Source organism: Bombus affinis, chromosome 1, assembly GCF_024516045.1.
Source record: "Bombus affinis isolate iyBomAffi1 chromosome 1, iyBomAffi1.2, whole genome shotgun sequence".
In the NCBI taxonomy this organism is placed as follows: Eukaryota; Metazoa; Arthropoda; class Insecta; order Hymenoptera; family Apidae; genus Bombus; species Bombus affinis.
The window spans coordinates 15345612-15373610 of record NC_066344.1 but is presented as its reverse complement, the minus strand read 5'-3'; the positions used below and the strand labels follow the sequence as shown (position 1 = coordinate 15373610).

At 50.8% G+C, this 27999-nt stretch overlaps 1 protein-coding gene across 8 annotated transcripts in view; it reads left to right on the top strand.

Moving 5' to 3' along the window:
- LOC126922250 (protein bric-a-brac 1-like) overlaps positions 1-27999 on the top strand; it is a 221443-nt gene that overhangs the window by 51879 nt on the left and 141565 nt on the right. Inside the window, exon 4 of one of the 8 annotated variants that reach the window (XM_050734698.1) lies at positions 1457-2839. In XM_050734698.1, the coding sequence (XP_050590655.1) occupies positions 1865-2839 (975 nt within the window). In that variant the 5' untranslated portion in view covers positions 1457-1864. Of the gene's footprint in view, positions 2840-27999 lie in introns of all 8 variants that reach the window. The other 7 variants (XM_050734707.1, XM_050734742.1, XM_050734733.1 and 4 more) reach the window with 7 other exon arrangements.

Sequence of the window (27999 nt, the reverse complement as noted above, 5' to 3'; positions counted from 1 at the left end):
AAGAAAGAAGGAGAGGCGGTATGAGGCGGTCTCCGGGGGCGGCGCCTGTCGGCGCGTCCGATCGGAAGGTGAGCCTCCCGATTGGCCGATGCGACGGCGGAGCGAGGGGAACGCGAGGACGCGCGAGCTACGTTGCTTCCTCCACCCGCACCCGTTCTCTTCGCGGTCTCGACGCGGTCTCCGTCGCACCGCGTCACCGTTTCGCTCGCGCCGACGCCGCCTTCCTTCTTCGTCGCTCGCCAGCCGCTCCACTCGATGGTTCTTTGTTTCGCCGGTGGTCGTCCCTGTCGCTCCGACCAGCCGCCTTGGCCGTTCTCTTTTCGCCCTCGTCTCTCTCTCTCTCTCTCTCTCTCTCTGTCGCACCCACGCGCCACTCTCCCCGTGGCTGCCGCGCGTCTCGCGTCTCTCGTCCATCGTCTCTCGCCCCTCGAGCCTCGAGTCGGCGCTGGCACCGCTGCAAACACACGGTATCGGCGCTCGGCCGCCTCACGGACCTCTCTACTGCCGTTCGAACGAACCGTCGCCGCCGCGAGTCTCTCAGTTGCGACGCGCTCGTCACGGGGTGCAGATCGTGGGCGCTTCGTCGTGTCGCTCCATCGGTCCTCGCAACGCGCGCGGCCACGCATTATCGCGCGTACACGTTTTTCCCTCCCCGTTTCAACAGAGAGAGAGAGAGAGAGAAAGAGAGAGAAAGAGTCATCGTGATCGAGCTCGAGGCTGCCGAGTGCTTCTTCGTCGATTGTTTTCAGTGCTTTCTGGTGTGTACTCGGTGAGACTTGATAGAAAATATAAAGTACGCGAAACCGGTGCTTGGAATCGCAACGTTGTTGCGTACTCTTCTTGTCATCGCGATCTTCCGGCCGTGACATCGACGATCTGTCAGCCGAAATACAAAGGACAGCCGCGTGCTACCGCGTACACCGTCGATAAAGGGGAGGGAAGTGGACACTCGGAACGAAGTAAACGCGAGAAACGTTAAGCGGAGTTTGTTGGGTGGCGCGCGCGCGCGGGAACTCGTTACGGTCACCCTGTTTTCGAAAGTCGCGCGCGTGCACGCGCGCGCTGGCGCACGCCAGCCGTTTCTTCGATTCGAGTCGACGCGACGCGACGCGTAAATCTTTGGTCCGTTGAGTTCCGCAACGATGCGTTCGATGGATCGCGTTCGAACGTAGCGACGCGCGATCCATTCCGATTGTCCGTGATCGCGATCGAGAAACGCGGTGGAAAGAGGAGAAGAAAGAAAGAGAGAGAAAAAGAGTGAGAGAGTGAGGAAAACGGAGAAGAACTGTGAAACGAATCGAAAGGAAAACGGCGATGTTCGATCGGGAGATCCTCGGCAGAAAGATCGCGGCGGCCGCGCACGTTTGACGTACAGACGCGTGCGTTCCCACGAGAAAAACAGGCGCGTGGTTCGCGCGTAATTTTGCGCGCGTGCTTGTGTACGTGTGTGTTCCAGATGCGGTCTAGCTGTTGATTCGTTCGCGACCACCGATCGGTAAAAGCATCGACGAACAGAGTTTCGTTGATCGAAAAACGGAGCAGAGTCGCGAAGGGCGTAGAGGAGCGCGCCAAAAGTTGGGCAGAGGAGGCGGAGGAGGAGGAGGAGGAGGAGGAGGAAGAAGAAGAAGAAGAAGAAGAAGAGGAGACGGAGAAGGAAGCGACAGTGGCGAAGAAAGAAGAGGTGGAGAAGAACGAGCACGAGAGCGAGAACGAAGAGGAGGAGGTGGAGGAGGTGGAGGAGGTGGCGGTGGTGGAGGACGCGGTGCAGGCGGAGGAGAAAAAGGTGGAGAAAGGGGAGGAGGAGAGGAACGGAAACGGAAGAGGAAACGATCGAGACGCTACGAGCAGATCCTTCGTGGAAAACATGACACAGCAAAGCGGCGCTGGGTCGCCCCAGCAATTTTGCCTCAGGTGGAACAACTACCAGACGAATCTGACCAACGTGTTCGATCAGCTGCTACAGAGCGAGAGCTTCGTCGACGTGACGTTGGCCTGCGACGGACACAGCGTGAAAGCTCACAAGATGGTGCTCTCCGCCTGCAGCCCGTACTTTCAGGCGCTTTTCTTCGACAATCCTTGCCAACATCCGATCGTCATCATGAAGGACATCAAATGGCCGGAATTGAAGGCCGCCGTAGAGTTCATGTACAAAGGAGAGATAAACGTGTCGCAAGAGCAAATCGGGCCGCTGTTGAAGGTCGCGGAGAGTCTCAAGATCCGCGGCCTGGCCGACGTAAACAACGAGCAAGAGCTGACGTCGAGATCGAGCTTGGAGGAAGCGGCGAACGCGGCAGCGATGCACAGAAAGAAACGACGTCGGACGTCGGACGAGAGATCGCCGCCGCCGGCCTGCAGCCCTGACCGGGTCGCCTCCGGAAGCATCCCCGATGATCAAGATCCGAGCCAAGGCGGCGGAGGCGTGATCGTACCACCTGACATTCACGGCATGTTGCCCAGCAGCTCGACTCCGCGATCCCTCGGATCTCCCGGAACTCCCAACGTCTCTGTCACGCCGCAGATCAACCTCCAGGAACTTCCGGTATCGCTGCCCCTGCCGCCACCGCCACCGCCGCCCCCTCAGCCCGGCCAGCAGAGCTCGCACTCGATATCCGCTCACCACGTGCCTGGCCACGTGACTTCCGGTCCCCACGCCTCCGTCAACCACCTGACCGTACACGGCCAACAGCTCTCCGTTCAGCAGCAACAACAGCAACAGCAACAACAGCAGCAGCAGCAACAACAGCAACACCATCAGCAAGGCGCTGCCGGTCAACCGACTCCTGGGGACGATCTCGAGATAAAGCCTGGCATCGCCGAGATGATTCGCGAGGAGGAAAGGGTGAGTGAACACGATTTTTCCGCTATTTTTCCTTGCCTACCGTTTCCTCGTCTTTCGCCACGCAACGCGTCCACGACGCGTCGACGCGACGACGTTCGACTATCGCGAACACCGTGTTCTTCGCAACGATCGTTTACGTTCGCGTACAGCCGAATCGCATCGAACGCGAGCGCGCGAAAATTCGACGCACACGAACGTCCACAACGGGCATTTTGTGGAGCGCGATCGAACCGTTTTATCGACGCTCGATCGGAACGTTGCAGGGGACGCGCGACATTCCGCGCGAATCTTCGAAACGAGGGCTGACAGAGGGACCAGGGAAAAAATCGATGGGACGTGAAAGCGTTTTTGAAAGTTGTTAATTAGGTTTTGCCACGTTAACGAGATTCGCGGCGGTCGTCGCTTTAGCGGCGAAGTTTCCCGACTGTCGGCACGCGTGGCATTCCAGCGAATTCGCGAGAAACCACTTTGGAAAAACGACAATCGGCGAATTTGCCGACCGGACAAAGTGCCGAGGAAAAGGCGTCGTGTTTATAATTGGAGGACGTTGGTCCGCAGTGTTTCGACGGACCAACAGCTACACAGCGAAGAATCGCGCAGGTTAGGGTCGACGAAGCTGCCAATTACGAACGGCCGAATGTTTTTACCGGAAACGTCGTCTAACGGGAAGACCGAGCCTTTGCCGGAGAGGTCCAATTACCCGGCGATCGGCTTCGACAGTGTGCACTAATTGAGAGTATCAATGAACGTCAATGAGCATAGTCAATATTTGGACGCGGAGCATTCGACCGTTTTGTAACGTTCTTTTTGTTAAAACGAATGACAAATATTGACTACGCGCTCGTTCGCGCATACGTGACACACACCGGGTATCGACTGTTCTCGTTAATTACATCGGGACGACGGTGTCTCCTGCATTATTTATCGTTCGCCACCGGCGCAAGTTATTAAACGAACAGCTAGTGGCCGCGCTTCGTTTCGCCACTCGTCCGTGTCGTCTACCCTGCCACGCGCTTCCAACGTTCAGGTCCGCGTTCCACCACCTTTCGCAAACTTCCACGATCATGAAATCGCTCGTCTCCATCGATCTTTGCCATCCATACGACCTCAACCTCCTATCGATGTAACGCGCTAACACGTTCACTGCCACGACACTCGTATTCGGGTGACAGCAAAGTTTCCGGGTGGCGCTTATTTGACTACTCGCGAATGATCGTCGTAGGAATTTGAAAAGATATCCCGGAGGAAATAACGAAACTATTGAATTGTTACGAAAGTAATACGAAAATGGTTTATTGAGAAACTTATTTAGAATGTAAAACTTTCAAGCATTCTATACATAGCTGAGATTGGTCGAGACAATTTGGACAATAAGTTGTTGTTTTCCTTAAATTCTCTCGTGTCTCTGCTCGGTCCATTCGACGTCTTTTATTTGCATAACGTAGTTTGCACGCGCGTCTAACGCTTCTTCCGGAATCGTTTTTCCCAACGGCGATATTGTGCTGACTCCGTGGAAGACAAGGATTTTTTGTATTCTCAGACAACCGTAATAATTTTGCAGCTAATGATTCTCTAAATATTCTAATATTTATATCCTTCCTTGTTACAATTTTGTAAACCGTCAAAGCGTTTACAATAGGAATTGGCAGAAGGAGTTGAACGCCAAGTTTTCCGTACCATTTGATTCCCTTTCTAATTGTGGTGGCATAAGAAACCATTTGGTCGGAATAATCTATACCACACTTTCCTTCGTTATATTCAGCAACAGCTAGTGGTTTCAACGTTGCAGATGTCTGTTGGCTCGGAGAAACAGCGCGAATGCTGCGATTTCTTTTCTACTTGGTACCACGATGGCAGCGCGTTTTGTCGATGAAATTCTCACATCCCGTGTATCTCTCCGTTTGAGTACGACAATCCCGTTATCATCTTCTTTGGACACCATCTCGCCTTTACTTAGTTTGCAACGAAGAATATCTTTTGGAAGGAATTTGTTATTCCCAAGTGTTCCCACTACGTGTGTCTCGCGGTTTAGTCATAATATCGCTAATTCATAGCTCGTGTAAAAATGATCAATGTATAATGTTCGTCCTTGGTAGAAAAGTTTCTCTGCAAGCTGTAGACGTACATCGTGTGCCAATGCTGTTTCTCTAACACCGTCAGCTGATCTACCGGAATAAATTTTCATTGCCCATGTATATGCCGTGCTTGTGCATAATTTGAATAATTTGATCGCGTATTTGTGTGCTTTATTTGCTATATATTGTTTGAAGATGAGTCTTCCGCGCCATGGAATCAACGTTTCGTCGATAACAACGCGTTCTCGAGGCGTGAATATTTTTTCATACTTGCTTTTCAGTTTGTCGAAAATTTTGAGCGACTCGCATTACTAAAGTACCAATCAGAGAACGCTCGGTACTGCGGCACGCGTGGCCCGAAGGAGATTTCATTGAAAACACGTGTGGCAGTGAACGTGTTAAACAGATTTTTACCTCCTTCGACGACGAACAAATAAATCGGAATATCGTAAAAGCAAGAAGTTACAATTGGTAGTGTACGAAAGTCGTAAGAAGCAACGATTTGTCGATCGATTGGCGAGAAAATACAGACGGATCGATGATAGAGAGAAGGAAAAAAAATGGTCGGTAAATTTCGACGGAGATTCGTGGTTTGTCGAGCACAGCGGAAAATTGAGGCCGAGTATTATTTTTCTATCGTGGCTATACGTATATCGGTGTGGTGACGCAATCGGCTATGTATAATGGCTATAACATTCCGCGGAATTCCATTATGTTAACGCAACCACGTTCCAATTCTCCGGGCATGCCTGCTCGTATCGTAATACGCTAGTGTATCGCGACTGTTCCGCGATACCGGCGCGAAGCCTCTCCGATTAAAATGCCTAATTGATGCGGGTTCGCCTAATAGGAGATGCGTGCGTTTGCAACAAGAGCGCGCGGCCTGCGTGAAAATCCGTCCAAGGGTCGTTCACGACCGACCATGGAAAATTACGCGCGATAAAACCAACACCTGCTTACCTTTTCCTCCAGTTCTCGTACGTACGAACGATCTGCGTGGTTGTGTATGGGCGAGCGCGCTCGTGTCTGCACTTGCCTTGCCAGGCAACGATGTATATAACATGGTGAAAAATACTCCCTGGCGAGAAGCGCGCCACTCAAGGATGGATTATTAAAGATTTAGTCGCCGCAAAGGATCGTTCTCAGCGTTGCAGCTGGATTTCCTTCGGATTAAGAGCTTTAATGAAACGAAATTTAAATATAAATTGTCTTTTAACTCTGGCCGATCGGTTGGAAATTCGCCGGCGGCAGCGTGCGCGTACCGCACCGCGATACGAGGCAATCCGATCTTTCGTTGGAATTTCGCTAGACGATCGTTCGACCCGAGTTATCGCTTACCGCGGCAAGAAGCACGGAACGCGTGGCAACGGGCGGCAGAAACGCGTACACGACGTCGAAAAGCAGCGAACTACGATCACGCGGTCGGTGAAGGCTGAAAAGTCGGGCTGGAAAAAATTTAATCTTTGCTCGCGTTATCCTTTTTGGCAATAACCGCTTCGCCCCTCCTCTTTCTCCTCGCGTCGTCCGTTGCACGCAGTTCGTAAGAGAGAGTTAGACCGATCGCTGTCGCGTCGAGAGACGGAGAGACGCACGGACGGATAGGCGAAGAGAACGGCGGAAAGAGAGGACGAGGGAGAAGATGGGTGGGGAAAAAAAGTGGCAGAACGGTAAATCGTGAATCGTGAATCGTGTAGTAACCGGGCAAGCGCCATTCATCCTGATACGCAACGGATGCGACTACATATTTCCTTCGTTCCGTTTAAATTAGTGTTTTTGCCGTACGGTCTTGATTGTGTTTTCGCGGGCGTGCGGCGCGCGCTGCGACAACGTCCGCGTCTACCTTCGCAGCGGACACCGTCTACGCGCGTACACGTGTACGCACGCGTATCGATTCCGCGTTGATGAACGCGTAACGGCCTAGCTAAGCGATATATCAGCAGCGTCATTTCGACGGGCAGAGAGTGGCGCGCGATACGAGCCGCGGCAAAATTGAAAAGTTTGATGTATTAAAATGCGACCCCTTCTTCGAAACGTGGAGAAAAAAAGCCGCACCATCCCCGACGCGCGTTCACCGTCTGCGCTCTCGCCTACTCGATTACGCCGCCCGTCAAAAAGTGATCGAGAGTTTTCGTCTATCGCCGCTTTCATCTTAAGTCGCCCCTTTCGCTGTCCGTCCAATTCCAAAGCCGACGCGCGTCCTGTCGCATAACCGTCCGTAAAATCGAACACGCGTCCTACGAAACTCCCGTTCAGGTACTTTGGTTCGCCTTTTCTCGATACCGGCGCCCACCAACTTCTTCGCGATACGGAAATTCCACGATGGTCCTGTCCTCGCTAGCTTCTGGCGATGGCGATTGGCAGGCGACAGCGCGCGTTCGCCGGAGCAAAGCGGCAACGATGAACCTGAAGAAATTGGTAGGTACCTGTGCGTGACCAACGGTTATAATTTCGTCGTACGATCTCGACGGAAGGAAGAAAGGGGCGAGGCCGATGAAGGGAAACCGGGACGCGGTCGAACAGACTGGAAACTCGGACCAGTCGAAATAGACAGAGTCGAAGCGTAGTAGCCGACTCGACTCGTTGTCGGTTCTGTGTTACGTAGCATCCATCCGCACACACTGTTTTATAATAAGGGACGGTATAATGCTATGTGTTTGAAATATTTCAAAAATTGCCTTCCTAGGAAACTCTCGGTATAATGGCAATACTTGGAACGTAATCTCAGGCTAACCGAACCGCATACGCTTAACGTTGCTATTTCTTCCCCTCGTTACTGCCTTCTCGCTTAGCTCCGTTGCTCGGTCAATCGGTTTTCCCTCTCGTTTCGTTCCCCTACGTTTCGCCAAATCGACGACGTCGTCCGAAACCGTTGAGTTTCTGCGAATTCTCAAGATGTTCGTCGACAGTTTTTGATAAATATCGGCTTGGCAACTAAGTGATTGCGGATTCTGTCATTAGGCGGTACCGACAAAATCCGCAATCACTTAGTTGCCAACTAAATAGATCGCGAGACTACGATCCGGGCACCTGTTCAATTCACCGAATTGACTGAAAGATGGATCCTTTGATAGGACGATCAAAGCGAGGTTAAGCGAGAGGCAAAACGCGGACGTAAAGTAACGTCGAAACGCGTAATCGCCAGCGATGTGCGGGAAACCGAGGTGAAAGATTCAGCCGCGACGCCTGTCCGCGGCTGCCAACCGCAAGCTGCAAATTCTCCTGAGAAGTTTCGCGTAATAACAAGGTGGAACGTTAAACACGGCGCAAGAACGAACGGTTTATCTGGACATAAAAATCGTCGGAAGAAGCTCGCGATTAATTTTTTACCGCGCCGCGTGTGGACGTCTTCCCGTCGTCCTACTGGAAACTTGGCGCGACGTCTGACGATTCGAACGATTGCCGATTCCGAGGCGAGAGCAATTCGTCGGAGAACGGAAAGGGGCGCAGCTTTGCGGTTGTTAGCCAGCGGCGATAAGCGTCGGAGGAAAGGGTGAGCAAGTAGACCGGACCCGAATGGGCGGAGGGGTCGAAAGGGAGGGTAGAAACGAACGTTTCCATTTTGAAAATGCGACGCAGGATGGATCTGGTGGCGCTATGTACGGCAGGCGACAGCTCCGACGAAGCCGCGGTAAATCAGAAATTATCTTGCGTCGCGTCCGAGTTGCGCGCTGCCTTTTCCCATCGAAACGCGCATAAATATACGAAGCGGCGGGCGACGAGGAAACACTGGAAACAGAGGAGAACCAGTGCGAGAAAGAGAGAGAGAGAGAGAAAGGGATGCGTCCCGCGCATCGTGCATCGTGCATCCTGGTTCACCGTGCATCGCGCGTCGGGCATCAGCGACGTATAGCGCGATGTATACCGCGCACCGTGCACCGTGCACCGCCCTATGCCCCGTACGATATTCGTATCGTCCACTATACATCGTACGCGATACACGATACACGACGCACGATGCACGGTGCACGATACACGATACACGACACACGATACAGCCGCAACGCGGTCCGACCGAAGCAGCGTCGACTGCGACGGAGGCGCGCGTCCCTAGCCGACGCGTGTGCGTGTGTGTTGAGCGGCATGCGCGCGCGAATCTCCGCTCCGGCCCGCAGATATATTAATACGTAGACTGTACGTCGCGGTACGCGTGACTTGATGGACGGATGACCGGACCATTCCGCAGATTGCTTCGCTCCCGATTCCGACCGGAAGCAGATTTATAACCTCTCGTCGTTATCTGCCGCGCAACGCCACTCGGGCCCGGACATTCTGGCTCCTCCGCTTCCGCTCGATCATCGATCGATCGTGTCTCGTCTTTGCGAGACCTTTTTTCTTGCATTTTTTACTCGCCGGCCCGTGGCAAACGTTTTTCGACGCTTTTGTAGCGACATTTGATACCAACTAGGATCGGACGACGGTAGCGCAGTGGTTAGCGCCTTAGGTTACAAACGTTCAGGACCCGGGTTCGAATCCCGGCGACTTGTAGTTCCGATTTTTCTTTCCACGGCATCTAATTAGGAAGAAAAGCAGTAGTACCTTGCAACGGCTATCTATATCAGCAGAGTAGTAGCACTATCACCACAATTACTATACCACTAACACTACTACACAACTCGCTTTTTGTAAGTTTTACTCGGCGGCGAATCGAAAGGAGAGAAACGGCGGGCAAGACAGGAGGCGCGAGGATACGCAGAAGGGGAAACTGGTGGCGTCTCGCGAAAGAACGGAAACGGTGGTGGACGAGGGCGAGAGGGAGAGAGAGAGAGAGAGAGAGGAGTAGTGGGTCTTTCGATTTGAATCGAATCGTGGAAATCCAGCCTCCCTCGTTTCGGCCGGTACACATCCCTGAAACGCGACGCGGGCGTCGCGATAAATTAGATTTAATGACTGTCGCAAAAAAGCGCGATATGAAAGTCGAACGCGCGGGACGAACCGATAGAATTAAATTCTAGGATATTCGATTACATTCCCTCTCCCCCTCCCTCTGTCTCTCTCTGTCTCTCCTCGCCTGTTTCTGTCCGTCCTGCTCTCTTCGCGTCCCGTTCGTCTCCTATCCTCCTCTCTAGCCAATAAAACGATCGCTGTTCGTTGCTGCACATCCGAGTTTTCAGCGGCGTCGACGTGCAACCGAAAAAAACCCTCGATCGCGTATAATAGGCACGCGCGACCTATAGAAATAAGACACGCGGCGATGACGCCCGTTTAATTCTGACACGAAAGCCGAGCGACGTTTCGTCGAGTTTTCCTCCCTCTTCTGCCGGCGTCGCGCATCCTACCGCTTGTTTTACGCTTCAATGCCTCGAACGTTGAATCGCCGAGCAGCGTTTAAATCCGCTCCCTCGAAACTCGCTACGCTTACGCGTCGATTCCACCACCGGTGTACTCTCGGATTGCCGCAGCCTACGCTTTCTCCTCTTTTCTTTCCTCTTTCCCTTTGTCGTTCCGTCTTTTTGTTTCTTGTATTTTCACCTGCCGTTGTCTTTATTTTCTTCGTTCGTCCTTTCGAGTCTAACAGCAGCAACGACAGGCTGGAAAATTCGGCTAAACACCGACGTATTCCGCTTGCCAACGTACGTTTATACGAAGCAACAGCAGAGACGTTCGATCGTGCTTTTGCTCTTGCGAATCGATCAAAGGAGTTTGGAGAAACGCGCGTGAATCTCTTACGCGCGTATATTTGTACATATTACATAGGAGCTGGCTGAGTCACGCGCTCAAATTTGTTTGTCGGAACGGCGTGGCGAGTCGGTTAATGCCGAGCGTTACACTAATAGGAGGTAGAATATAATCTCATTTACGTCGATGACTCACGTCGCGATACTTGCAGCGAATATGATTCATTCGATCCGATTTGTACGATCGCCGCTCCCTCGTTGCTCCAACGCAACTCCGGTTCCATGCGAAAGATATTTAGGCAGATTGGCTGCACCGGTCGTTCACCGATTTTCTCAAATAACCGTGAATTTCCTCGAAACGATGATCCGACAGAGATCCACACTGGAATTACCGATAGTTGACACGAAGCTATTTCGACCAAAAGCAGTCGAAATGGTCTTTAAAAAATACGTAATAATAGAATATTTTGGTATTTTTAATCCAGCTGGCACCATCATCCCTAAACGAGGGTTCACGCGTTTATAAAATTGCAGAACCAGTCGTTTCCACTGCTGTGGCAGATCTAGCGATCGATCGGGAATTTTCCTGACAACCGATATCGTCGTATTAAATGATACGTAATGAAAATTGTAAAAACGTGTGGGAAGTTGTACGAAACGAGGAAGCTGGTTAACAGACTGCAGGATCCTTTTACACTTTGACTAGTATAAGTAGCCTCGATACAAAATTGTTTTCAGCTTGAATACACAGAAAACAAAATAAAATTCATCATATTATTCTTTTAGTTATCGTTGCGAAAGTAAAAGAGAATATAACACGAAGTGGGAATTTTGAAATGAAATTGTAACACCGGTAAATTCGTGGTATTTCTAGCCTTGGCATCTAGCGATCCAGCGATCGATCGGGAATTTTCCTGACAACCGATATCGTCGTATTAAATGATACGTAATGAAAATTGTAAAAACGTGTGGGAAGTTGTAGAAAACGAGGAAGCTGGTTAATCGGGGTTCGATAAACAGATTGCACGACCCTTTTACACTTCGACAAATATCAGTCATTTGGTATAAGTAGCCTCGAAACAAAAGAAAGCTCATCGTATTATTCTTTTAGTAATCGTTGCGCAAGTCACTGTCATTGCGGGAAAAGGTATAACACGAAGTAGGAATATCATAATAAAATTGTAAAACCGGTCAATTTGACTGATGTGGTAGTTTTAGTGTTAAGCGGATACTCGTCTGTACGAGCGATCGATTTTCGAAAGTCGAGCGAATATAACGAAGGACATTGAGACGGTTAGAAGGAAGCGTTTAACAGCGGTGGAAGTTTCTTCGCGGAAGCTAGATTAGTGGAGTTGCAAGAAAATAGCGGGTCGAGATAAAAGCGAATCGGTCCCGAGAAACCCATTGTCTCGCACCTCGTTTCGTATTCCTATCCGGCCGTTAAAAATTCCACGTTGCATTGTACCGTTGAGATTGCGTCTCGAAGGAGAAAACCGCGCGTCGATCGTCGACATCCGTCGAGCAGTCGGCCGACCCTTTCGACTTTTCGCACCTGTCGCTCTGCTTTTCGACGATCGAAATTTCGCGCCGTCTTGCACGACGAAAGCGCGGAACCGGTGCAGCGTAAACGAAACCACGTAATGCTCCGTGTCTGTCGCGTATATCGGCTAGAACTGTAGAGATGGCGGCCCATTGTCTGGACTACAAATTAATCCGGCGATCGATACGTAGCAACGTCTTGGCCGGGTACACGCGGTGTGGTGACTCGCGGAAACAAAGTCGATAGAATGGCCGTGCAGTGCTGTGCTATGGTATGCGGCGTGACGTGACGCCACGCGCTATGTCGCGCGATACAACGAGCTACGGAATCGGTTGGCCGCGAGCAAGCCTACGCTCGATCGAAGACGAAAGTCGATAGGGCCGCTTCACCGAACGTGTCCCGTCAACCACTTTCGTCGTCGTTTCTTGCGCGCTCCTCGTCCTTCCGTGCACCTTCAACGTCGATGGAAACACGGTACGGCAAGGTCGAACTCGAAATTCTCTGGAGACGCGATCGGACCGACGCGCGTCGACCTCGTCCTATCCTTCCCCCACCGACTGACTTTCCACGAGAGCCGGTAACCCGTTAGAATATTCAGCTGGAAAATAAAAAAAAAAAAAAGGTTCCCGGACGATGGAGGGTATTGCATTAACCAAGATTGCTGACGATAAAATGAAAATAATGCGGAATGACGTGCGCGCTGGCGAGGGAGGATGAGAGCGGGCCGAGCCGAGGCTGAACGAGGGGGTGAAAAACGGATAAAGATAAAGTACGAGGCAAAGTAGGTTCGTGAGAGTGTGCCGGCTAGAGAGCCAGGATCATCGGGGTAAGAAAGAGAAGGAAAACGGTGTAAGAAGGGGTGAAGGAAGTGGGCGCGCGAAGAGTCCGCGGTGAAGGAGGGACGACCCGACTGCCACGCTGTTAGCTTGCAGCGTGGTGGTAGAAGTGCAGTAGCTGGGGCGCGAGAAAGAGACGATGTTGGAGGATGAGACGTTGGGTGAGAAACGAGAGCGCGAGGATAGCAGCGGGGCTAGACGAGTCGACTGCAAGGAAGCCGCGAGTGCGACAGCGAGAGACGATGAAAGGGCCGGAGTAGCGGAAAGGCGTCGGGAGATGCTGATAATTGCGCGAAAACTCGTACCGTGCGAACAAACGTTTCTGAAGACGCGTTTTCGATCGCTGCGAGTAAAATCGTCGTCGCTTTATCCATCGGGATTTTCAAAACGCGTTTCGATTTGGCGGCAAAGAAAGGTGGTTTATCCTCGACGAATACTCGAAGCGACGAGCCGCAGCGATCATCCGTCCGTTACGTTCACGCGAGACCTCGAACGAAAAGGAAAGGAGCACGTAGGTGGTTGATAGAGACGCTGGCGAAGGTGAGAGGAGATAACGTGGTCGACGCTGGTCGTAGACGGGAGCTGGGAAAAGTAGACGAGGAGAGAGCGAGAAGAAGCGAAAGAGACACGGGGGTGGCGGATGAGGCCGCAGCGATGACGATGCAGCAGGAGGTTAATGTATTCGGTCGTGGAGCATAAAGCGGTGCTGCGCGGCGTTTACCACGTAGCGCGTAAAACGTGCAAGTACACGTGTAAAACCCACGTACGTACACGGTTGACACGGTCGCGTGGCACGCGAGCTTCTTACCAACGGCACGTAAAGTACTCGCGAGTCTCTGCCGAGAGAAGTTTCGTCTCGCGGATCAATCTCTTTGCCGCCGGACGAAACTGCGCTCGCGGCACAGGGAATTTTTAATATCGCGGATGCGCGACTCACGACCGGACAATTAACGGGATTTGGCGTTGGAACGCGTGGCCTGAGCACTGGCAATGGCAATTTAGAAGTTTAATATCGGTGGCATGATTTCTCACCGGCTGATCGATAATCATCGGCTGCGCATCTTTTGTTTCGCGCGGACGGTGACAGCAGCCTGGAGGAACGCGGTCCAGTCCCTCGTTGGTTGGCAAATCGTCCGCGCGCTAGGGAACCGAACGGAATGGTTTCGAGCGGCGAACGAACGCCCACGCGAATTCGGTCCACGAACGGCGCACCGCCGGCTGCACGACGGGTGGCCAATCGGTGAAAAAAACCGGGACTAAAAACAGAGGGCCTCGTACACAGGGGTGGTTCCATAATCCTGCGCCCTGCGACGCGGAGGTGGGGTAAATGCGCGGGTGCGACAGCGCGAATTCCTGCCGCCCCACTCTCGATGCACCTGCACGTGCATCGCATCGACTGCACACACGACTCATTCATCGTCTCCTCCTCCTCCTGTTCCTCCTGCTCCTCCTTCTCCTCCGCCACTCCACCCCATTTTATTCCATCCCATTCCTCCGCCAATCCCTCCCCCTCTCGCTCCTTCCGCCCCCCCGTCCCTGCCCTCTTCTGCCCTGCCCTGCGCTACCCGTCCCTCCTCCCCCCTCCGAATGCTTTCCACGGCTCGCCTTACGCCGTTTCGCCTTCTTCCAATCTTTCCTCTTCTTCTTCTTCTTCTTTTTCTTCTTCGTTTTCTTCTTCTTGTCCTCTTTCTTATTCTCGCGCTCCTCTCTCCGATATTCTCTCGCTACGTCGTTTCCCCGATCCGATTATACGTGGACGACCGGTGACCGCTGTAGCTCTCAGGGTATCGCGTTTTGCTATTTCATCCCGTTACATGGCATTCGCCGAATGTTTAACGTTCGCCGAACTCTGTTTCTTCGGGTTCGATCGATCGGCCGATTTTTCAGCATGGTCCAACGTTTCCTTTTCAACGGTCGACGTTTGCTTACGCCGAAGATTACGGCCCCTTCGCGAAAGCAGCGGTAGAAAGGGAAAAGGCCGGGTGTAATCGAATTGGAAATCTTTGCTGGTCGTTTTGGAAACAGCGTGGGAAGCAGCGGCGATACAGGTGGAGCTTTAACCAAGAAAAAGGAGAATCGAGTTAGGAAAGTTGGATTCCGTTAATTTGTAACGGTAGTGGCCATGGATCGTCGATTGCTCGACGACGCACGAGTTGCAGGGAAATCCGAAATTCCTAGCACGAACGGCCGATCCTCGCTGCATTAACGTTTCATCGCGCTCGGTACATACGCCAGGGTGGCACATCGATCGTTACAAAGTTCGGACTCGAGCGTCGAAGAGACGCGCTCATACGCCAGAAAGAGAAAGCGTAGAAGAAGAAGAAGAAGAAGAAGAAGGAAACGGAGAACGTGGAAAAGAGATATGACGCGTCCGTGATAGAAACACACCGACACCGTGTTAGACAGAGACGGTCCGGCGAATCGTCGCGTCGAGACGTACAGTGAAAGAACGAGAGAGAATGGGAGCGGTGAGTGGCACGGACCGGCTGGAGTGTAGAACGGGGGAGGACCGACGGCGACGCTGACGGAGACGGTGAAGACGAAACGAAAACGAAGACGGCGAAGCAAGGAGCGAGAAAGTTGGAAGAAGGTGTGCGAGGGATGGGCAAAGGGAGAGAACGGCAACGAGCAAAAAGAGAAGGCAATGAAAGACACAGAGAGAAAGAAAGACGCGTAGAGTGGGACGAGAGGAGAGTAAGTTGACTTTGCATTATTTAAACGGCGTCCTAGCACGGTAACACGTGTTCTTTTGAAGTCTCGCCCCCTTCAAATATTCAGACTGACGTCACCGCCGTCATATTCTTCGCTCGTGGAAACCCAGCAAAGCATATACGCTTGGAATACGCGCGTTCCTTCCATCGTCTCTTCGCCTTCTCTAGTTTGTCTCGCGTCTCTTCCTTCTCCTTTTCACCACCTTCTTCCTTTTTTTTTCTCTCTCTCTCTTTCTCTTTATTTCCCCCTCTTTTTTTCACTCGATCGCGCGCCATCCAGCCAGGCGCCTTCCGATCGTCCAGCACGTCGTCGCTTTCGCCCTTCCGTCAGAGTAGTCCTGCGAAGAGTCCGTGTTTCCCGCGATCCCATAGCGAAATATGGGCTTCCCCTATGTACGATTTTTCGTTTCTGCTTGGCGTTGGAAACCGATGCTTGTCGGCAGAATCGCGAACAAACGCCAACCGATTGTTTGCTCGTCGCCGGACCACCGGTTGCCGTTTCTCGGACTTGCCGACGCATTCCGGAAAAACTGAACGCGCCTTGGAAATAAATATTATTACCAGGCAGCAACGATAAAAACGATATTGTTTCGCAGACCGAATTATCGCGCACCGGCGAAAGCATTTTACGCGCGCTTTTATGCTCCGTTATTTTTTTCCTTCGGCCGAACGATCGTTCCGAGAATCGTTGACCGCTATGAAAATCGCTACCCTCGTTCCGACAGTTTTTATTCGCCAAGCGTGCCAATCTTCGTCATCGTCTTTTCTCGCTTGCCGCTCCGAATTTTCCAGCATAGAGCGCAACGAAATTCCTATCGAAATGTACGCGAAACGAAAGTCGTGTGGTGTGGTCGTTGACATCGGCGCAACTTGACGCAAGGTCCTGCCCTTGAAACTACGGTCGATTTCGAATGTTACGTCCGTTAGGACGCGCGGCGCTAGATTCACGCGACAGGGTTATCGCGCTCGGTTAACGAGCTCGTAATCGCCGTTCTTCCATCGTTTCGTCCATCGTCGCTTCCGTCTTCTCCTCTTCCCCTCGTCAACGCCATATCGAACGTTTGCTTCTATCGCCGAAACGGAGTGACACGATGACGAGGGAATTACGTCGCGCGACTTGAGAAAACTCGGATTTTTTATTACTTCCGATCTTACGAACCGACAGCAAGCTGACCCAACGAACGCTCGTTGTAGCTAAATTGAAAAATGAAAGCGCTTGTCTGCCGCGCTCTTCCACGGAACAATAATAATCGAATGATTTCATGGCGCATTTCAGCACATGTTTGGCTAAGTATAGACTACGAGTAAAAAAGCTTTTTTTAAAACAGCTTCTCGCTGATCGTCCCGTTTAAACGATAGTTTAGTCGATCGCGAAACCGATAGCAGATGGGATAGTTGGTTGGCACTTTCGTTTTATCGTATTTGATTAGAGCGTGGAAAAGTGCGAACGTTGGTGCGTAAACCGATCGGAAGAAAGGAACTGGCGAACCTCGTAGCTCCGACTTACGTCATGTCCGTACGAAACACGCTGTTTATTATATAACACTGGAGAGCGTTCAACGAACCGCTGAATAGACCATTCAACGCGTTTCTAAGGGACCGTTAAGTTATTCCGCGGATATAATTGACGCCGAAGTCCGCGTGGGACTCTGGCTGCGCACGCTCTCGTAACAAACTGCTTGCAAAACATTTCGTTCGGCGTTTACACGCGTCCTCCGTCCTTGTCGCCTCGGTTTTCTTCCTCCTTTCTTTTCTGTCGCGCGACCATCCCTCGCTCTCTTTCTCGGCGTCGTTTCTTATTCCCTTCCGAGTTTGCCGGCGCGGGGCAACGACTGAAGCCGCGGCTTAAGAAAAGGTAGAGGGCAAAGCGGAAGGGAAAGCAGCGCAGGAGAAAGGAAGACGAAAGAGAGAGCGCGCGCGCGCGCGCTTACAGATGCGACGGTGGAAACTCGGCAAAGAGTGGAGAGTTGAACTAAAAAGAGGCAACTGGGCGATGCTAGAGCGTAATTGAAACTTTGTTTCGCTCGCGACAATGCCGGAAATTGTTCCTACCAACGATTCGACGAGGGCTCTCCCGTCTTGTTCTCGGATCGCTTACCGTCCGGCCGACCGTTTAAATCGGAGAAGAGCAAGTAACTCACGCCCCCGCGATTCCTACCTTTTTCATTTTTTCCCCTCCCTCTTTGTTTTCCTTTTTCCACTTTTTACGCTTACCACCTGCGATTTCAAACGATTCTCGCCTTGCCGCGAGCTCTCATCGTCTCTGGATACTCCACCGCCAAGAGTTTTTCTCTCTTTCCCTACGTTCCTTCTTGCTCTTCCTTTTCCATCTCTTCCTCCTTCTTCTACATCTTCCGTTTTTCATAATAAACCACGGTTCGGATATCCTGCAGCGGCGCGAACCCAACCGAATAAATTCCACTTCTCCCTCGGGAGCTTTCCTTTCGATGGTTCGAGACTGGGCGCGATTCCCTCGCGCCACGTGGCTTACGCACGATCGGCAAACAAGGGCTTGTTCCGTTTAGTCGTGGCTGATATGATATATGGGAAAGGCGAAGGCAACGTGGTGGGCCGCGTCGAGACGGGGTTGCAGCCACCGCCACGTTGCAAAGGGTCGGGTGTTATCGGCGACGCGCGGCCACTCTCACCACTACGCGCGCCGACTTGTACAAACGCAACGACGTGTCATCTCGAGAGAGGGAAAGAGGCGAGCGAGCGAACGAGGCGGAGAAAGAAAGAAGAAAGGCAAAGTGGCGCTCTCGAGAAGCGCCTGTCTGCCGTAAAGAATGCAGGCAGCTCCTCGTTTGCTTAGCTCGCTAGAAACGGCCGGGACTGCGCTTTCACGAGGAACAGCAAGCAGTGCGAGGCCGCTACCGCGTCAACGAATCGGCGCAGCCGGCCGAAAAACGCCGGCCATCTACCGTCTTCTTAGTCTCGTTTCATCTTGCCTTAACACGTTGGTCGCCGCGTCACCCATATCTGTGTGACGGCTATGCTTCCATGGGAGGATCCCTAATACGCGTGACGCTCTTCTTCTTCCAGTTAATTAAATGTAGGATATACAACATAAAGATATTAAAAACACATTATACCATACTTTTTATTAATTCATATTCTGCATAAAATATTACGTTATTCTATATCGCACGGTATTTTTTAAAACATTCCAAACACATTTCGGCTGATTTTGGCAACTTTGAACAACATGTTTCAGTCTCTTTTACGTTTTTTCTCGCTTCTTCACGCGCGACAGTTTGTCTCTTCTTCTCGTAACATAGGGTGCACATGCTTCTTATAGGCTTACCCTGCTGATTCTTACGAATCTGCAAATGGTGGGACACCTTCTTCGTTTTCTTCCGATGGTCGTCGGGCGCAGTATTTTCTGACGACACATCGGACCATTGGTAAACGAGAATTTGCCGAAATTTTCTTATCTGTATTTCTCTGCTTGTGGCTGTTTGCTGCACGATATTAGCATTTACTATAGTTGTTCCTAAGAGTAAACGTAGTGCTAATTTCCGATACCACTTGATGCTCTTCCCTATCGTAGCGACATATGAGACCATCCGGTCACTTCTGTCGATACCATTTTTTCCATTATTCTATACTACTCTCCTCGCTATCAGATATATTTTCACGCCGTCTACTGAACATTCGCAGGATGAAAAAATCACCGATGTGCGTCTCGCAAGAAGCACGCTTCTCGACTAAATGAAAGATCTGAGATGCCTCGGAACACGATCGGATTTGGCCCCCGCAGCAAGCTTAGCCGAATTACGCCGCGCGACCAACGCGTTAAATACCTCGCCTGGCAACACTTTCGTGCCATCTTCTCGCGTTATTTCCATCCTAACGATGTCACTTAATTGCAGTTTCGTCGCGCCGCGAAAACAAAGGGTTTCGCGTAGAGGGGCAGGCGAAACTCGACCGGAGGTCGATATCGTTCGACTTTTCGCTTCGCGTTACGGACTCTCGAGAACGCGAATCCAGGGAGTTCGCCGACATCGATCGAACGAGGGTTGCCGTTCTACGTGTGTGCGTATGTAAGCACTGAACACGGTGCTGTCCACAATCAAGACGTTTCCAACGACGCGACCACTCGCTCTCCTTCCACTATTCTCGTTATTATTATCATTATTATTATTATTTGCGTAAATCTTTTGATAGGAAAACGAGAGAAAAGAAATAAAAAAAGATACAGAGCGATATACGTGAAAGTTAAAGTACACGTTCCATGGAGCGTCTCTCAGAAGAATTGGCCAGACGAATAGACGTCACGGCGAATGGGCAATTCGATTTAACGCGGTTAAAACACTTTGACCGCCACGCCGGAATCACATGTTTCGCTCAGCGCGCCACGCTCTTTTAACGCAAGATTTGTTCTTCCATGAAAACGTTTAATCCTTCAAAGTGTCTTCTATTTATCGATTATACCTGAAAATGCCCTAATTGTCAATTTTCATTGAATTTTTCGTAACGCTCACCAATGGCCAACGTGGTGGCAGTCGAAGCGTTGAAACGGCGACAGGTGGTGCGCGTGTGGAAAAGAGCAGTTTCTCACGTAGGACACGTAGGAAAAACGTAAGGAGGGAAGGAACAATCGAACGATCGGCTGTTTTTCCTACGAACACGATGTCCACGATTCTTTCGTCGTTCGATGCCAGAAGACTGAGATTACTTAGCGCTACACGTCACAGCGCCGGCACTGTGTTCTGTGAATTTGGTTGGCGTACGAATTATGATACGCAGAGCAGATCAGTACGTTCGTATTATGAAATAGCCTAATCGCCGGATAACGAAGCGCTGCAATCGTAAGAGCGTGGTATCAGCGGATAATTTAGGAATAAGAAAACCGAAGCGTCAAGAGATTACGAGAGACGACGTTACGCCGTGTCGTAATTGAACTGCAAGTTCACGCTTGGACATTCTCTTCGTTGCTCAACGTGGACAACGTTGTTCCATTTATACGATCGAAAAGTGAATTATCTCTGTTGAGAATTTTGCATCTTAATAGCCGAAATAATGGTATAGAAAGGCTAAATTTACACTTAGAATTCATATTGGAATAATTCTGTATTCATTCGATAAACGATTTCAAAGATATTCATCGATACACACTTGCGCGCGTCTCGGCACTTTCTTCCACATCCGACTGAACAGTTCGCGTTCATTTGTTTTCGAGACGCCGCGCGCACACACATACTTGCACACACAGATATTCACATACGAGTATCGCTACCGCGCATCTGACCTTGTCTAGCACATAAAATTCTACGTATCCGAATAATATTTCTTTAAATCTGTCAAAACGATGGTAAATTAATTGGATACACCGTTGCGGATGCCATCAGAGATTTTCGGATCATCTGCATACGATAAAAGTCCAGTATGGTTATTTTCGAATGGGGAACAGAACAGAGGAGGGAAAAGCAAGAAGGATGGACAGGGAAAGTAACCTTTAACACGGGATACGTGTCGGGTCGGCTGTCCGCGGATAAATATGTATAAACGCGAGACGAACGACAGCGTAAATACGCGTATGCGCCACGACTTTCATTATTCATTACGCTCACGTACCGTTCTATTTTAACATACTCGGTGATGCGTAACTCTCGACGATTTTACGATCCGCCGCGGTGTCTTCTTCGCAGTGCCGTTTACGAGCGACCCGTTCGATCGAACGAAACGTGATCGGTGCGATGAGAATTTAAGTTGGGCGACTCGCCGCCTCCGCTAACAACGTGCGCGATATTCTCGTTGAAAGTTGGTCGTTGCATCGGCATCGGACACTCGGTACGTGAACTTTTGATCGAGCGTGCAGACATTTATTTGCTTCTGAAAAATATATATGATTAGAAGAAATTGAATTTGAACGTCGGGCAGGAATTTGGTATTGGCCGGGTTCGATGAAACCTGGCGTATCAAAATATCAATTATCTGCCCTTTTCGTTTTCAAAACATGCTCGTTAACGGTAATGAAATATCGCCGCATACGTCGTTAACTCGGTCGATGATCGCGCATTTCTTCTCGGATTTTGTTGTTCGTCCGATCAACCGCTCTGTCCTTTTATACGTCTATGACGTAAATTAGCGCGATCTAATAACGATGAAAAACTGGTGACAGATGACGGGGGCTGGGCGGGCCGAGATGCCACGGGGCGGAACAGGGCGGGACGTTGGACTTTTGCTTTACGCTGTATCGATTTCACGCAGCTTTTAAATATTCCATTTTGTCGTTAACCCTGGTCGCGGCCTTGCGTCTTCGCCGCCACGTTCTCCACGTACGTCGCGATTGTTCCGCGCGTTACGTCGATCTGACTCGTATCGACGAATATTCATCGGACGTCGGCGCGCCCGCGTCTTCCATTTCCAAGCACGTGCTTTGCAAAAGGTAGAAAGCGCGTTTAGTTGGGCGACCAAGACCACTCGAACGTGTAATAACTGCGCGTGAATTACTCGATCGAAGGATTCCGTTGACTGGTCGGTGGAACGAACGGATCGCGAGTCTACCGACCTCGAGACAGCTCCGCCGACGCTCTCCATCCGCCTCTCGGCTCTTGGTACGCGCAACTTTTCGAACGATGCTAACGACAGTTCTCGTTATTTATATCGGACCTCGTTAGACCATGGTCGGAAAAGCTGACGGGATGCGAGTTGCCTGGCGTCGTCTGCTTCCTTTTCATCATCGTCTTGGTGATGGTCGTACGCACAGTTTTCTGCTGTTAACCGGCTCTCCGTTCCATTTGTACAAGAGCACGGATTTTATGTCTTCGTCGGAGAGCCAGCGTATTGTAGTACGCTCTCGAACGAATCTGCACTCGAATTACAAGGTGGGGAATAAATTATGACGCCGCGCTGCGCGTTTAATGGACTAAATGGAACGAGTTACGAGTAATGCGAGAAATCGTCCACTCGTTGCTCCTCGACTCGCCGAGTGCAGAAGGACGCGAGGAAACGAATCGATCCGCGCACGAATCTAACCCGAGTGCCTTTCTTTCTGTGGCGGCACGTGGCCGACCGGGCCAAGCATTTCCCTGCGCCGTTTCCACGGCCATTCATCCGCCTTTTCTGCCGATCATGGTCGCGGTCGCGGTCGCGGTCGCGCAAGACGCGCGATACAGGCGAATCGCTGCTGGTGTCAGTGCGCGCGACTGTGGCAGGCCGCGTATCCGACCAACGTAACGGCAGCGTGATTACGACTTATTAAATGGGTTAAAGTTGCAAATGCGATAACGATAGTAATTAGAATCGTACGCAGTAGCCGGCGGAGCATCTGTGGTCCTCGCTGTCCACCCTGATTCTCGCTGACCCCGTTGCCATCCTCGGCTATCACCGTTATTAGAAAGGAAAAGAGCGCCAGGCGGTTGCACGAATGCCGCAAGAGCGAGAGCAAAGAGCGCGCGTTCTTTTCTCAACGCGTGTGTGTACGCGCGCGCGAGCTACAGAGAGAGAGAGAGAGAGAGAGAGGGGGGGGGGAGGTGGCGGGAGGAGGAGAAGCGATAATGAAATTCATTACCGTAGCGAGGCGAGGGTCGGCGTCGTCTGTGCCGTCGTCGCAGGCGATGTCGTCGCTGTCGTTATTATTATCGTAATACGCATATAATGCCGCATAATGCGAGTCGTCGTGACACAACGTGGGTCGTCTAACATTGCTGTTGCACGAACTCGCAGCTCCGCGCACGATTATAAATCCTATTAGGATCCTACGGTCTGTACGGATCATAGCCTACATGCGTCTAGCGCGCCACGTGTTTCGCAGCCGGCTTCTTCGTCCCTCGTCGCTCGTTCGAACGGAAGAAACGGAACCGAGAACCGTCGATTGCGAAATAAAGCGGCGCCGACGACCAGCCGCAAGAAATACGAAATATTAGGTTGTCCGAAAAGTTTCATTTTATACGGACACGATAAACGCACGATGTTTTTCCTTTTATATCGGTTTATTGAATTATTCAGCAACATAATGGTAGAGATGGATCACAACTCGTTCGATAAAATAATACAAAAGAGGAATTCTTGTTTATCTGTTATCGCTTTACGAAACGAAAGACACTTTTCGGACGATATAATTGTCTTGGCAACCAAGTGATTGCGGGTTGTATCATTAGGTGGCATTGGCAAAATCCGCAATCACTTAGTTGCCAAACCCAACAGGTCGCATCGGCTTGTCCGAAAAGTGTCTTTCGCGTGTCTCGTAACGGTGCACCTTCGTACAAACGTCGAACCAAGAACGAAAGAAACTTTTCGGACAACCTGACGCGAAAGTGTGACGACGAGTACGCGCCACGTGAATCGCTTGGACCGAGAGAAGATGCAGAACGAGACGGGGCGAAACGGGAACACGAGGGTAGAAAGAGAGTAGCGGAGCAGCAGGGTGGCGAAGCAGCGATTAAGGTGGATGGAAAACGCGAAAGCTCGCATTATGTAATTTAAATGCGTTCAATTTCGCGTAATTAATAAAAATTGAGTTTTACGCGCACGAGTACACCTATCGATTTTTCTGCTTTACGTAATCGTCGATTGTACTTGATCGAGTGCGATACTCGAGGATAATAAAAACGACGCGTATCGGTTCAGGGCCGTACGAAGTTAATATCTGCAGGATGGCCCCATCACGGCAACTTATGATTCTCTAATTGAACCGGTCCATTCAGCCGCCGCATGCAGAATAGAGCTCACATCCTAGACTATGCCGTCGCTATTCTAATGGCAAATTGCATCAATATTATATGCAGATTTCCCTGTGCTGCTTTATACGTAGATAAGTACGTACAGCTAGCTGTTTCTCTCGTTCGCTAGTTCGTCCAGCATCTGCCGGATCGATCCTCCTTCGCCATCTCCGGTTGCTCTTTTCTTCTTACCAATCGTCGCAGTCATCGATATAGTCCAATCGATCGAACGGTATATCGGCGATTCGACAAATTTCCTGCGCCGGTTCGTCCTTTGGGACGTCGACGAACGTGGCGAGCTCGTAGCCTGCAAGGAGTTTCAAAGGATTTCTCGAAGGTCGAGTTGTCGGACGATGCGTAGAACCGTCGAAGCTGAGCTTACAGCGAGAGGTAGGTTCGATAGGAATACGCAAGTACAAGGAGAGACTGTCGGTTTGGCGAAGGAAGGAAGGAAGGTGGCAAAGGTTGGACGATGGTGTGACGGTTATACGTCGAGATACTTCCTACCATCGCGAATAATATAACCTAGATTCGCGGCAATAAGTCACATCCTACCGCGCACGCACGGCTGGAACACGCGCGGCTCGTCAGCTACGCACACACAGTGGCAAGCTGGCATATAAAGTAGAAATAATAAGGCGAAGAGTAAATTCGACCCACTTAACGTTACTTAGCGCTTACGCTGAATACGTTATGTTTTGCACAATATCGCATCCTCGAGTGACTGTGCGGCTCGTCTTCGTAACCGTTGCGTAATTTCCCAGTTTTTCTCGTTTTCTCGATACGTGCACACGACCGAGTAGAGTTGGCCGTGGTCGTAGTAGCCCGAGTCATAGGCATGGTCGCGTTGGTCATCGACGCGGCGCGGCGCGGCTCGTTCGATCAAGCGGATTGTCGAATCGACGATAGAAGAAGGAAAGAAAAGGAGAATTAGCGAGCGTCGAGTGGATCCGACCAAGTGCGCGCGATGTATAAAAAAAATGTTATCGACCATCGGCGTTTATTTATTCAGTAGCCGCACACTGTCTATAGCCGGGCATCAAGGTAGAATTGAATGGAGAAGGAACAGAGGTGGAAGCGTATCGCGAGCGAAACTCGTGAAACGACACGAGCGCGTCCGAGAGGTATCCCTTCTCGTTCCCTCTAAAATTAGAGGTACAATGCCGCGTGTAATTTATCCGGTGCTGAAAGAAGCGCGTCATTCTGGTTATAAAAGAGACAATAAAGAGTATTAAAAGCGGAGAGGCAACAATGCGGATTGCGAAGGCTGCAATAATACGGTAACCTTCGTAACTGTAGTGTACGCGCGGTCCGCCCGTAAAACTTTCGACATAATGCGCGTGTTATTCGTAACAGTATCAATTTTATTGCGCCAGATGTAGGATTCGCTGTGGTGGCCGTAGAGAAATGCAGGTAAAACAAGGAATTATTTATTGTCTGGAACGCGGACGAGATAAGAGAACGCGTTCGAATTCGTCGTATAAAAATATTCTTAAGAAAGGAACGACGCGTCGATGTGACGAAAGATTATTCTCGATGCGACAGGGCTATTGCTCACCGATAGTTTAGAAAACATTTGCAATTCGAAAAATAGAAATACCATCGGATACAGTGCGTTTTGTTTTCTTTTTTTTTTTTTTTTTTTTTCTTTTCATTCCATCGATCGTTTTGCACCTTTCGTTTCCGACGATTTCTCATCGCCGCCTCCTCCGCCCCCGTCTCCACCTTTGCTCTCACGAACGCTCGGTAAATTCCGCGAAGCAACGGCGTGTCCCGTCCCATTTCGTTCCGTTCTCTGGTCTCCGCTTTGCGCGCACTCTGCGCTTCGCTTCTCTGCTTCCCTCTCCTCTGCACTTGGCCGGTGGCCGCGACGGCCGCGGCCGCGGCCGCGTCCCGCGTTATATAATAAATTATTTCATAAATTAAGAGCTATTAACGCGTAATTATCCTTCGCGTGTGCGTGTTTTTCCATGACTGCGGTTATAGACCGCGTTACGCGGAATATGCACGCCACGGTAAAACGAATAATATGCCGGCGCGGCGTGGCGCGGCGTGGCGCGCTCACTTAGGGGTGCATGCGAGCCCCGACAAGCCCCGGAACATCCGTCAACGTTATTCATCCTGAACAGATAAATTCGGCTTTATCGCGACCTAGCGCAACGATATTTTTTCCCAACCGTCCTCGTTTCCATCGCACCTCGCAAACTCGCTGTCGACTACTCTCTCTCTCTCTCTCTCTCTCTCTCTCTCTCTCTCTCTCTCTCTTCTCTCTTTTTCTCTGTATCTGTATCTTGGAGCGAACCAATTTCAAGAGTGTATCGCCGATTTCTCAGCCGTATCTGGCCTGCGCGTAAAAACAATAGAAGAGGCTGTACGATAGACGATTAAAACGAACAGGAAAAAAAAATGCTAACCGTACGATAACGTAGAGTGTAAGTGCGCGATAACGATGGAAATGTGTTTACACAATGGCACAGTTCGCTGACGACGTTGCTTGTCCCGTGCCAGCATTTTGTATATTTTGTACGAATAGAAGCCGATAATATTCATCGGTGTTGTAGAGCGTTTTTTGTTCTTTCTTTTTGCTGCCCCTTTTTTTTTTATTTTACCACGCGTAGCCAGGAAAAATAACAGCGGTGCAACCAGTCAGCTTACTCGTTATTACGATTATTATTGTTGTTTAAATAATCGGAACGATTGCGCAATTGGTGCGAGTCAGAGCGATTTACGTTGCCGAGGAATTGCATTGTCCGTTTGTCGGAGTCGGTGGTCGCGCGCCGCTCTCTCCTTCTTTTGCTTGTTAATTTATTTGAAATACCGGGACGAAGCAGGCCGATGCGTGGCGCGCCGCTCATCGTCGCGCCGCCTTCCACTCGGCCAGCGGAAATCACTGATTCCACTAGAGCCGTTTACCGGTCGTGTGCCGGTCGCGCGTACCGCAAGACGACGACTCGCAATCGGCTGCAGGCATCGACAGCAGCCTGTCCGACTAGCGAAAGCCGCGCCAGCCTGTGATATGTATTTAGATGTCGTCTGCCGACCGAACTTGCCTCGCGCGATTTCCCCGGCCGACTTTGTTATTTTAATTTTCCCTCTGTTTACCGTTTTCCCTTCGTGTATTTACCCGCGATGCGAGCGCCGCGATGACTGCGGTCGCATCATTTTGTAAATATTGTTTCGCGCGCTAAAACGCGCATGTCGCTCTGCCATTCTCCGCGTGTCACACTCCCACCAGCCTCTCGCCTCTGCCGCCTTCCTCGCTGCTCGCACTTTTTCCCAATGAAAATTGCTCGAGAGCCGAATGATCGGGCGAGGATGATGGTGGTCACCGCTGCCACCCATCGACCATCACCGACCAGTACACTCGCCTGCGCTCGTTCCATCATTATTAAATCGCGCAACGAGCCGTGCCGCGGATACATACGCCGGATAAATTAACAATGCCGGACAAGGTGCATCGCGTTTTTGTCAAAAATAACACGACGTCTCTGCGTTCGACCAGCGAGATCCATCCGTCTGTCGTATTCTTATCGGACGTACGTTAGCTGTTTCCTTTGCTCTCGCGCGTCTATTTGCAAATTCGCGACGAAAACGCGGTACTACCACGTGGATGATCCAAATGCCGCGATTCATAGTCGCTCGAGCGGAAACTAAACTAAGATAGTAAGAATACTATTTTACGGTAGATACTAAAAATAGGCAAATGTCGATCTCGCA